At 44.8% G+C, this 12,689-nt stretch overlaps 1 protein-coding gene and 1 pseudogene across 1 annotated transcript; both read right to left on the bottom strand.

Annotated features, from left to right (window-relative positions):
* The window catches only part of LOC146170883 (uncharacterized), a 574,420-nt pseudogene that overhangs the window by 93,868 nt on the left and 467,863 nt on the right, over positions 1–12,689 (bottom strand).
* On the bottom strand, positions 764–12,141 carry LOC146170885 (uncharacterized). The gene is made up of 2 exons (XM_084586723.1): positions 11,123–12,141; positions 764–1,056 (listed from the first exon to the last, which is right to left on the bottom strand). Exons 1-2 carry the CDS (start codon positions 11,210–11,212, stop codon positions 799–801), a joined length of 348 nt encoding a protein of 115 aa, XP_084442849.1. The 5' UTR covers positions 11,213–12,141; the 3' UTR covers positions 764–798.

Consider the following 12,689-nt stretch of genomic DNA (forward strand, 5'->3'; position numbering starts at 1 on the left):
AGCGGCTTCGCATAGAGTTGTGACCGGTACACGCCGGAATCGAAGGCCGTACTCTATTTGGCCTCACGGAACGTCAGCGGCTCAACAACCAGGGAATTCGCGAAATTTATGGAATTCTACAGGAACTGCGGCCAGCCGAGAATGTGATCCTCATTACTGTGTAATCTCTAACTCCTCTGTAATCGTACATACACTTAAATTTTGATTAGTTTTCAGTAAAACACGCACGTACACAATCATCGTTCCGTCTGTAGCCGTCGTCGACGCGGGCTCAGGCCGTTGCTGGGCTGGACGTCTCCACGGCTGCCTGTAAATGCTTTGTGCCATTTGAACATTCGCAGTAAACACATCGCGTCATTGCCTTGATCACAATAGTAATTAGTGCCTTGATAGGCTGCAGCCAGGTCCCTGTAGGTGCCCTATCGTCTGCTCGAAAATGCACCCCAAAAATCTACCAGCCCTCGAGGGCGTCTTGTGCGCATGCGCGCCGCGGCATCGGGCACGCCAGCCGCGCCATCTTGTAGAAGCGGCAGTTTTTTGACGCGCCCGTCATGGCCGACGTCGCAGACTTAGCCAGTTGCGTCAAAAACATCGGACTATATTAGGGCCTTTAGTGCAAAGAATGAGTGCACTCTGAAGGTGCAAGACATTAGTCTGATCTCAGACGATGAGACATTCGGCATGGGAATGCTACCATGCTATGGTGATACTCTGCATGGTTGCAAGGCGCCTACATCACACCTCATGTTTGTGTTGTGTATAATACTAATATGCCAGCTTTAGGCCTTGTGCAAGGCCTCAATCAGTGTCTGCTACAGTTATGACAAAATGTTTTGCAGAAATGATGCTTTCCATGAGATGAGTCTCAAGTGCAAAGAATGCAAGCTTCCAAAAGATACATGTGGTCACCTGGATTGGCTTTATTGGCTGATACACCGTGGTCACAAAACATCTGCTTTCGGTCCACCAGGTTCGAGCTTGGATGCTGGTTTCCTTCTTCAGCTGCCGCTGGCCTGTTGGATTCGAGCTTGGATACAGGTTTTTACTGTGCGACGTCTGCAATATGCAAAAAAAAGGCAGGACTATGTTCCAAAATCCGAAAATTCAGCTCATGTCTTTACAAAACATTCTGAGAAAGGGGTAAGTAGGTGCTCTATTATTAATTGATAACAATTCAAAAAGTTTCGATTCTGAACTACAGAAATATGAGGAACTGACACAAGAATACAAGCTGTTCAGCATCAGTCCATCACAAAATCTAATACCTTAGTCGAACAGATATTTCAAGGGTCTTTGAACCATATCCTATCAATCAAAGATTTTGAGCACTGCTTCATGGAAAGCTACAATAACTAGAGTGAACAGAGCAGTGCAAAATTGGAGATTTAAATGGCCTTTGAGAAATAGAAGTGTGCATTCTAGGATACGGCTTAGCACACAGGGCTAAGGAATAAAACCAAACCTGAAATGAAAGATTATGCAATCCGACGTATATAATCATAGAGGAAAAACAAAATTGCACACAGAACAGTGCGGAAAGTATATCATCATTGCAACTTGTACAAAAACAGTCGATAACACATCTCCAAAAGTGCACGAGTATTACTTGAGCCCAGCAGCGAATTATCGATGGCAATAGCGGGGTACAAGAGCTTACAGTGAGATGATGGAATCTTTCAATGGTGATCGAGAATGCCATGTAGAAGTGGCACAACTCTCCTCAAGTTTACTAAAAGCTTGGTTAGGATTCATGACGGCCCCTCAGCCTTCCTTCCAATAAGGTCTTGAGAAATACCCTAACCACCCGAGGCAGTGGAAACAGTGCATAGGGATCAGGTTAACTGATATTCCCAAACATGCCTTGACTAACACCTTTACTCCAAGCGGTCCTCGAGGCCCTTTTTTTTTAAATGAAGCTCCACTTGAATTGCTCCTCAAGTGCATGAGAAAACAGAGCATCTATAAGTGGCAATGACACTACTACGGGGACACCTAGACTTCCAATTGCAAACATGGGGCATCGCAGCTTTCACACACTGTGCAGACTTCGTTCGACTGCATACCAAGCCTTTCATGAAAGTGGATACAATAAGGATTCACAGACCCACTCTCTGAAGCATTGGCTCCGAGAACCTCAATCTGACTCGAAAATACTGAAACATCGTTTCAAGTACGACCAAGAAAAGCCTCCCAAGTTTTTGCGGCTGACTTTGAGCATGGATAACTATCGTCAGTTGCAGATTTCAATGCTGTAGTTGATCATCGCATTACGCTACTGTGGTTTAGGCACATTTCAAGTCATCACCAGACACCTTAGCAACATTTCAGAGCACGCCGATTGCCAAGTTGCAGAAAGCATTTGATGGCTAACAGCAAATGAAACATGTGCAGTGGTTTCTGTGAACCACTGTGGACAGTGGTGCAATCGTGGGGAATGTGATATTGTAAATAGGAAGACAGCGAGGCACCGGAGGTGCAGTTGTGCCATCGAACACCTGTGCTGCACAGATCAATGGCTTTCAGATTGCCTCAAATATACCTGTATGTCTAGGTGCAGTGCTGAAGGAGGGGGGGGGGGTCAATTCTGTCTTTTTGGCTGTGGAGACGAGATATTTGCAGTTGGTGGAAGGCATAGCTTTTCAAGAGCGCTTAAAATTATAGCTCCTGGCTTGCTTGGAAACAGAAGCGGCATTTGCTTCTGGAAAGACAAATTTGTTGGCTTGGGTGCATGCGCTATAACATGCTTCTTTGAACCTCACGTGTGCTCAACGCTCGCCGCTGAGCACTCAGAGGGCAAATATGCAACTAGGTTACTAGAGTTCACAGCAGTTCGAGCAGTTCTCAATGCCTAAATCCTGTTCTACATGAGCCATATGTCACTGCCAGTGAACGTTGGTAGATGTGAATTGCTTTCAGCCATTTTTCACAGCTGCCTTGTTCATGCAGTCTGCAAAACATATTTTACTAGGCTGTGACTTTTTTTTAACGTCCAAAAGCGACTCAGGCTATGAGAAATGCTGTAGTGGAGGACTTCAGAAATTTCAACCACTTGGAGTTCTTTAACGTGCACTGATGTCGCACCGCACATGGGCGCCTTGCTTTTAGTCTCCATCGAAAAGCGGCCACCACAGCCTACTAGCCTGTGACTCTTGAGGCAGCTTGTGGATGCTGTTCAAAAGGACTTGACATTAGAAAATGAGCATGTTACACGCAGTGGCATGCACTTTCCGGGCCAAATTTTGGCCTTATGGCTCACTCGGTTGGGGGGACGAGAGCAGAGGTGCAGAGCAGTACAGAGAAGTACAGGAGCACACCGAGCGAGGGTGTAATTTTCCTCCCACGGGAACACTCTCTGCGTGTCGAGAGCAGCACGCCACGACCATTGTGCCGCACTTCCCTCCCCAGCATTCTCTGCCTACCTGCAGTAGCAGCAGTTGCAACCTGAGGAGAAGCAAACACTCCGTGTAGAACTGCTTGCGTTGCATGCCTTTGTTCTCACAGCGCGGCGACCTGCCTCCTTTGGCCCTTTCGATGCCAGCAGTGACTCTCAAACATGAGCAATGCTTTACAGCCGCCATTTAGAGCGTCACCGACTCGAGAAAAGAAAAAAAGTGGCGTGGATACACCGCTTTATGTCATGTGACTTCCTCTACACTCGCTTTAGATGAGGGAGCAGCCGGGAGTGCATTCAGGTGCTCTCAGCAAAGAAAAATACCTCCTCCTCTACCATTGGAAGCCAGTGATTCTACTCCTGCTCTACCACTGGAGGGCACCCGCTTGTCTGAGAGCACTTTCGAAGTGCTGTCGAGGGCGTCTGCTCTCCCACTCGAATTCACCATTAGTCCTGTCCCCGTATGCCACTTGTGCTGTCTGGAGTGGATAAATATTTCTGAAGGGTAAGTCTGTTTTCTGCACTTTATGGAGCTGAGGTAGCGTCGAGTGGAGACATGTTTTTGAATTCGGCCACAAGGGTAAAATTTGAATTAACTATTCCACACGCAAAACACTCATGTCCTAATGTCAAGTCCTCTGAACATTCAGAAGCAAACTTGATATTCACAGGCTAACAGAACATGTTTCCCAGGCTGCATGAAAAGGCAGCTGTGAAAAACAGCTTAATGTTAGGCAAAATGTCGCTGCTGCTGTGATATTGTTCATGTAGAACATGACATATGCATTGAGAATGCTATGAAATTTAGTGACCAAATTTGTTTATTAAGATTTGATTTGAAGTTGCTGCTACACTTGATCTTTGAGCTTTCAGGGCTCAGGGGAGAGGGACGAAAATATGAGTGCTTCTTCGCTACATATACACCCAAACCAACAAATTCAACTCGCTGATTTCAGTTTCCAAACAAAGCTGGGACCCACAATGGCCACTGCACTTGAAAAGCCATGCCTTCTGCCTACCGTGAATATCTCTCCACAGAACAAGTGAACCAACCGCTTTGACAGCACCGTGTGTCCGAAGACGTACATAGTACCCTGATGTGACAAGCAAGCCATTGATGCCTGTAGCACAGATGTTGATATTGTTTACAAGGCTCAATCGCGCTACTAGTGGCCCCAGCTTCCTTTATACGGACTTGCAAATACCAAAAATGGGAAGACTGCAAAAATGGTGGGGGGGGGGAGCAGCATTTGTGTACAAAAGGGGGAGGCGGCTGCTACTTTCAGGCAGTGTCTGATGCGTCCTAATCTAAACATCCTAAGCATAAACACATGCAGCAGCAAGCATGCAATGCATGTCTAAAGGTGTGCGTCCCTTAAGATATCTGCAGGCCGCCACCGACCGTTCTCACTACGTCTCTATATCCAACGCAAAACTGATCTGCATGCCCACCACCAGTTTTCTCTCAGCACCATCGGAGCGGTGTTCAAGTTTTTTAATGCAAAACCATAACTAGCCTTTTTACACGTAATTTCGTCCGTGACCGTTGTTGGCTGCGTTGGTTCCGAAAGAAGAGCAATCACGCCATTGTTGAGCATAGAGCAGCTTGGTAACATAAGGCATGCGGCTGAGCTCAATAAGAAGGATCAGATAACATGACATTTGGGCAAAGCCTTTAACCTCAAGTACACTGAGTGGCTGCCCTTAGCTGAGATCTAAAGCGAAGCCAGCAGAGCATCTATATCTACTGTGGCTAGATTAGCTGTGCATCGCTGCCTACAAGAAACGCAGTACACCAACTGTTTTCGCAGCCAGCGACACCTACTCTTGCTCGGCTAAAGTCTGCTTTGATTGATTTCCTGCTTAGCCAATGATGCCGATGGTGCTAGTGTGGCCTCTGATGGAGATACTCGAAATTATAATGCGGCTGCTGATTCCTCGGTGCCGGTTCTGCAAAAGCCATTCTTTGCAGGCAGAAGCCCCTTAACAAAAGATTTAGGGCAGTGATCGTGCAATCAAAAAGTTTGGCCAAAGATATGAAGTCTTCTAGAAAATCGGTAGGGTTGGTTGCAGGTATGCACGCAACATGCCTTCCCCACAAGTGTGTCCTTGTCTGTGGAAGCCACCAAGCAGAGCAAACTTGCTATTAGTCCTGAAATTTTTACCGTAGCTCAGCACTAAGTAGGTTCTGAAACACTGCTCATATACAGCGACAACTTAAAATGTGCAGCACCACAGAAGTATGTGATGATCAATTACAGCACTGACGTTAGTGATAGACCATGATTATGCATACTTGGTGTCAAAAGCTGGGATGTCAGGAGGGATGCCAAAGCCATACCCAGAAAAAATAATGTGCTAGAAGTTCTAAGTTAACCAGGGTTGACCTGGGCTGTCACTCAGCCAATGCTTAAGAGAACAGATCTGTGCATACTCACTGTATCCACTTTAGTAAAAAGCTTGTAAACCCGCAGAACAAAGCCCACAGAGAGAGCAAATGATAAGATGTCAAGTGCTTACAAGTTGAGTGCCAGTCTATGAGCCCTCAAGGTCACATAACTGCCAATAAATGAAAAGCAGCAGGCCTTCAGGGCTACGTGGAGTTGAAGCCAATGTATTCTTATGAAGTGAAGATTTCCTGTCACTATACTCAATCTCACAAGCTGTCTGCTGCACCTGGCCCATTCGAAATCATATAGATTATACATAGTAGGTAATTGTGCTCTTAAGTGCCTCTCACCCCTTGAATTGGCCAGGGTGAAAGTAGGAGCACAATGACCTACTTAAACCCTTTGCAAAACTCAATGCGTCACCTATCTTATATAGCAAAATCCTTGTGGGAGAATATTTTTGCACATCCTGGGTGCACAGTCACGTGACACATGGGTGATGTAGCCTATATGTCACATACACATATCTCCTAGATTTTTTTTTTACAGAGGCATGCTGCTCAGTCAAAAGACGCGATGCGCGGGAGTGTAGTGCGCACCAATTCTGTGCATTTGCAATTTTTTGTTTTCGTTCTGTTTCTTCCGATAGTTGGGTGGAACAGCTGGTATGCAATGCGATGCGGGATTCTAGAGTCGTGAGTGCTTTTTCGCAGCATCCTGCCGGGATGGTGCGTATGCTTTCTGCAGTCTAAAAAAAATGTGCAAGAGTACTTGCCATGTGCGGGGCTGCATATATATTGAGTACCACAGTGAGAGTTATTTGCACACACGCACACCCATACGTGCCCATACACATGCAGTTTTGTAGTGGCGCAAAAAAAAAGTAATTCTGTCAAGACAGAGCATCTTCTAAAGGGCCCGTAAACTTTGGCGTTTGGATTAAGCAATGGAATTATACAAGATGTTTCACTTAAGGTTTGCTTTAAGGGGTTTAACGCCCCAAAGCGACTCAGTCTTGTATCACATGGGGGGCTTAACTCAAGGTACAAAACCGGCCCATGTGCGGACACAGAAGCAGTCAAACCTTCGGTGCTACAAAAAAAGCAAGCATGCACACTGCTCTGTGCTTTGCCAAGTCAGCTCCAAGCCATCACTCACTTGAAACCGTGCTGCCTGTGTTGGCCAGCCTGCCCCCCCCCCCCCCGATTCATTCATTTTTTCCGCACTGTTAAATTAAAAAAAAGAAAGCACACATACTGCTGTGCGTTTAGCTCGCAGGACAGCTAGACTCCCCTCCCATTACCTCCACTCCCCCTTCCCACCCGCCACTCATTTTAAAGGACGGCCAACGCTTTGGCCTGAGCAGCAGTATAGGGAGCGCTCAAGATTTGATTGCTACTGCGCGCAGCGCGTTAGAGCACAGGGCTCGATCGGCCACCTTTGTACCTTATGTTAAACCCCTTGTGTGAAAGGATAGTGCCAGAAAATTGTTGGTTCTAAGCCACATCTTTTATGAATTTACAGCTTAAGTTCAAACACCAACGTTTATGTGCCCTTAGAAGATGCTCTCAGTCTTGACAGTTATTTCTTTTCTGCCACTGCAAAACAGCATGTGTGTGGCGTGCGTGTGTGCAAGTAACTCATGCACTAGCCTTGCATGTTTTCATTACAACGAGGAAAACAAATGCACAATCCCTGCAGCGCACTGTGAAGAAGCAGACTCTTGACTCCGTGTCCTTGCATTGCTCGAATACCACCAACGCCGCTAAACCACCGGAAGAAAAAGAATTAAAGCTAAGCAAAAGATTGCAAACGCACAGAATCGGCGCTTGCTCTAAATTCCCTTGCATCATGCTTTTTGACTGAGCAGCGCTTTTCTCTCAAGGAAAAAAAAGAATACAAACTCCACAAGATATGTGTACGTAACACATAGGCTATGTCACTGATGTATCACGTGATTGTGCACTGAAGACATGTAAAAATATCCTCCCAATTCCCTTTGGGGCAGAAGTTGGGTGCAATGCTGAATATTTCTGTATCAAACCTCATGTTATGCACGAATCTGACGAGGAGCATGCCTTCACTATTGAAAACCAGAAGGGGTGGAAGTTGGGGGGGGGGGGGGGGGTTATGAATTTTGTTACTCAGTGAAGCAGGTAATGGATGTGGCCATTCTCACAAGAAATGTCTCCTGGCAGCCACCTATTCCTGCCCCCAAAACAGGTTTGGCCGCCACAGTGAAGGGGTTTGCGCTGAGCAGAGAAGCATTGCAGAAATATTCTGTCAGAAAAACCCCATACTTCATTCATGGTCAATGATTACATATGGCATAGTATTATCAATAACACTGCCCTCTTTTCTCTTTTCACTTTACATACAAAATATATTCGCACTCAGTTTAGCTACCTAAAAAGTGCAGGGGGGCCTTTTAGAGAGGAAATTTGTCGGAGCTGATTTATAAGAAAGCAGCCATCAACAGGTCTAGTTGAAGACAGGAAGACCAGAAAAATAACCCTCCGGAAAGGTCTTCAAGGAGTTCCAATTTGAGAAACATTTATTCACAGCAATTTTGCATAAATGTTGTGTGAAATTTAGGAAAACAAAGACAGACATGCTGAAAAAAAGAAAAATTAAATAGGGACAAGAGAGGTGGCAACTGCGAAAAAGAGAGCCACCTGTAACCATGGTCTGGACGCATGCCAGGCTGTCACTTTGGGTTTATATTATATAGGCTCATGCTCTCTTCGATTGTTCCCTCTGAAGTGCACTTTTAGTTTTCATGCAGGCTCGCTTTTAGAGAAAAACCATGCAATTTTTTTTTTAATTTTAAGAAGCAAATAATTTCAGGAGTTCCAAAGCTCCTTGAAATAGTTCCTGAAAACTAAGGGTACTCAATGACATCAAAGGCCTGTGTAAACCACACTCCATGATCATCATATTGAAGGGAACGGCTTACCAGCCCAGCCTCTGGGGATTGTGCCCAATAAAGTATGGGTGCACCATGTAGAACTTATGAAATCAGCCGGTAATGACATCTGTTTCGAAGCTTCTGGCTTTTCCTACCTTAAAGGGACACTAAAGACAGCCAAAGATGGTACGGAAATCTAATAAACTACATTTGGTGACACTGTCGCCGCATATCCGGCAGCAAAAAATCGAATAATTGCTGAGATATTGTGATAAGAAGTTGAGGTTTTTTCTTGTTCCCGCAGGTCGAATTCAAACTGTGGCCTCCAACTACGTATTTGGAGTTGAGTGGCGCACACTATGACGTAAACGGAGACTCCGTGATAGCTAGCGAGCCGGCGCGGCCCGCGGCGTCGCATCCCTCAAGGGCCAACTTGGCAACAGCGTACTCGCAATGACGGCCTCAGCCGAAATAAATAAAATGATGAAGAGAGTAATTTACCGAGCGATGGGCCCATAAAGGAAGAAAAAAAAAACATAGAACGCTTGTAATGCACAATACTTTACATGTTTCTCAAGCTTTTGCGCTAGTTCTTGCACTGTGTATAAACAAACCGAGCCCTCCGTCATCGCAACGCTTCCCGAAATGTTTACATACAAATAAGATTTAGTTACCAGCAAAATAGTGTCCTCGCTGCTGCGCTTGTCAGTTTTGAAGCTTCGTCGCACTTTTTTCCTTCAAGGTTTGTGCTACAGCTCCGTGTTCAGCGAAAATTACGTCCACGGTAGCAGAACATGACCGAAGTGCCGGCGCCACTACATTTGCCAGCGCTGTGAAATTCCACATGTTAAAATGGATCCAGTGCACAATATAGTACGCATAGGCATCCAGAACATTAGTTGCAAGACGTGAGAGCAGGCAGCATGTGCCGATGATCAAGAAGTTATAATTTTTAGACCGGCAGTAGAAACGTTTATTGTAAATGGGGCCATGACATAAAGACTGGAAATATTTCCGAGTTTCTTGTGGCGCGGCGCAGCCGAGCGATTAGCGCCGAACGTTACGAAGCAAGCAGTAGCGAGTTCGAGTCTTACCGCTTCTGGCGTTTTTTTTTTTTTTTTTTTTTTTACAAATCGAATTTTTTTAACCTTTTGTAATGTATTTCTGGTGCTTCGTTATTTTTAGTTTTTACTTTTTACCCAAGGCCCTTTTTTTCGCCGGGCGCCGAGCGCAATATATCGACGCTCTATTTGGTATGAGCGGCAAGTATGCCCGTTTTGTTTACGACGCCTGCAAATAGTATGTTGAAGGTCTTGTTGACGCAGTATATGTTGGTCAGATGTGCCATGATTTAGTGAACAATTGAATCATAATGCGTTTTTCCTTCGGTACTTAGCATATGTATGCTTTTCGTGGCGTACGTAGCTGCAGTCAAGCGGTCAGGTCGCAGTCGAAGCGGCAACGGCGGCGATATGTTGGCGCAGAAGTGTGAACGAATGAGTGTGTCGGCGGTAGCGGATTTTGCTCGCTCGTGCCTCCGAATGCTCAAATGGGAACCATCAAGGCGCATCTTCTGCTCCAAGCTCGAAATTCAGGCGCTGCAGGTTCAAACAAACTATCCGAGTGCGCACGAAATGCCTAAGCCGAAACATAACCAAAACTGAAGTGGGCGCCTGTGGCGCTTCCAAGTATATTTTTGTATTTGCCTTGCAACGTTTGCGTTGTCTTTTCGCCGCCGTTTACGTATGATAAAAGCGTGTTATCATGTTTGAGAAAAAACGTACTACCGCATTCAAACATGCAACGTAATTCGCATTTGTCAGCCTCCGGGATCCCTAGCGCGTCATGTGATTTGTAGTTGCGAGCCTTGGCCGTTTGGCTGTGGTGGCGATACCTGTATTTCTGTTATTCTTTTTTACTACCTTATAACAGCTCTGTTTTCAGTAAGAGTGGTCTTTTTGTAATCATGAACTGGCATTCTATCGATGCAAACCCACTTCCTTTCTCTCTTTAGTGTCCCTTTAAAGTAAGCTCGCATTTTCAGTAAGTAGCACTTTAGTGGATAGAATGTAGTAATTTATAATAAAAGACAGCTTCAGCTTGTCCTCAATGTCCTTTTATTACCCTAAAGCTCAACATGAGCTATGATAGACATCATGATGCAGAGCCCTCTTCCACAAAAGTTCTTCAAGCTATGCAGTGGCACCAAATGTGGGCAAATTTGCATTTTGCCTATATCAACAGGCCACAGGCACCATTCCACTCCGCATTCTCAAACTCAACAGCCAAATGCCATAGCCAATAAGCAACGGCAGCAAGCAAAGAAAACGCTGAAGAAACCTAAATGTCAAAATAAACATGAGGGGTCACAAATGCAGTAGTGGGTTAGGCAAATAAAAACTACACATGCTGAAAGATGTCTTCAGTACTTACATCAATGTCCTGCTTCTTGCCCACCACAGCACAGCACAATTCCGGCAAAGGGTATAGAGCTTGAAGGAGCCATTGTTTACGAAGCCACATGGAACTTGCTGCAAGGTAAAAAGTACCATGACCCAACAAATTAGTGAAAGCGTAATATGGTGCAACACATACATGCAGAGGCTTTGTGAGCAAGAAATAAAGGCACAGAGTAGGAACACCACAATACTGTTTTTTTTTTTCTAGAAATGATGCACGACATGCTGGTGCAGGTCACTGCATGAAATTTGCCTCTGCCTGCTAAATAATCTTAAATTATTATTTTTTAATTTACAATTCCACTTTGGGATTCAATTAGTTGAAGGGCGATTGCCTACAATGCCAGAGAAGAAACAATGTTGACATCACCTGAGACATACCAACAGTGAAATAAAATAACTCCTTTCACTCCATCTCGTCGCCAGCCTGGCAAAAGAGCAAGTCAGGCATCACAGTGCCCCTAGTTGCAAATAAAAAGCATTTGCTTGACTTTAACTGCAAGTGCATTTTAACAGCCTATCCATAATCCACCAGTTCCCACTAGGTACGAGATCAGACAAGCCCTCCCTTTTTTATGCTTTACATCGAGCGAGCACCTTAATTCGTACTGCAGGGCCTAATGCATGCCTGCAACTACAATATTACTTTTCTAAGAGATGTGGAACGTCATTAAAATTCATTTTATGACCGAAGTAGCAAAGATTGTATTTTATCTTGAAAGAAGCAGCAAGAAAAAACAAGGGTATGAAAGGAGACAATACGGGCACTAGCTTACAACTAATGTTTATTGAAGCACACATGAAATATATAAAGAAGTCGAGCAACAACGCAAACCACTCACTCACTGATAAGCAAAAAGAAAGACATGAATCACTAAAATTTAAGAACAGTTCCCTATCTAGATAACCCAACTCACTGCATGGTAACACGATGGATGGCTCACTAACACATTCATTACCTAGTTGTAAAATGTGCCTAGCTTCAATGATTTCCCAGCTGATTTGCAATGGATGACTACCAGAATGTGCACAGCAGAAAGAAACTGAAAGCAACCAGTGCATTCTTTACAATGCACAGCCAAGTTGACCTCTACCTATATCTACTCAAATGGAACCGTTCAGAAGTTTTAGTGATTCATGTTTTGCTGTCTACGTATTGGTGATTGAGCGGTTTGCGGTGCTGCTTGGCATTATATATTTCCAATTTGCATCAATAAACTTTAGTTGCGAGTTAGCATCTGCTTGCTTCTTTTCCGTCCTTGTTTTTTCGTGCTGCTTTTTTCAAGATGACACCTTACCAACTCACCCAAATTGCCATCCTTATGATAGCATTTTAGTCAATGAAATTTTACTTCATGTGACACTAATCAACACACATGACCACGTTTCATGGAACTTAAAGCCAATCAATGAGAGCCTCATCATAAAGCATGAAAGTTGGCTCAGATATGCAGCTCTCCATGCCAACACAGCTTGCACAGACATGATTTTCTGTGGTAAACAAAAGACTGGGCTGCTGCAAGGGTGGTACAGAGCAAGCA

The sequence above is a fragment of the Amblyomma maculatum genome, unplaced genomic scaffold (genome assembly GCF_055883805.1).
Source record: "Amblyomma maculatum isolate TAMU_Amacu unplaced genomic scaffold, ASM5588380v1 scaffold_29, whole genome shotgun sequence".
Lineage (NCBI taxonomy): Eukaryota > Metazoa > Arthropoda > Arachnida > Ixodida > Ixodidae > Amblyomma > Amblyomma maculatum.

Excerpts from the sequence above, each read along its gene's own strand:
- LOC146170885 (XM_084586723.1), bottom strand. The coding sequence starts at position 11,212 with ATGTGGCTTCGTAAACAATGGCTCCTTCAAGCTCTATACCCTTTGCCG. Across the intron at positions 1,057-11,122 it reads GCAAGAAGCAGGACATTGAT|ACGTCGCACAGTAAAAACCT; the intron begins GTAAGTACTGAA and ends TGCATATTGCAG.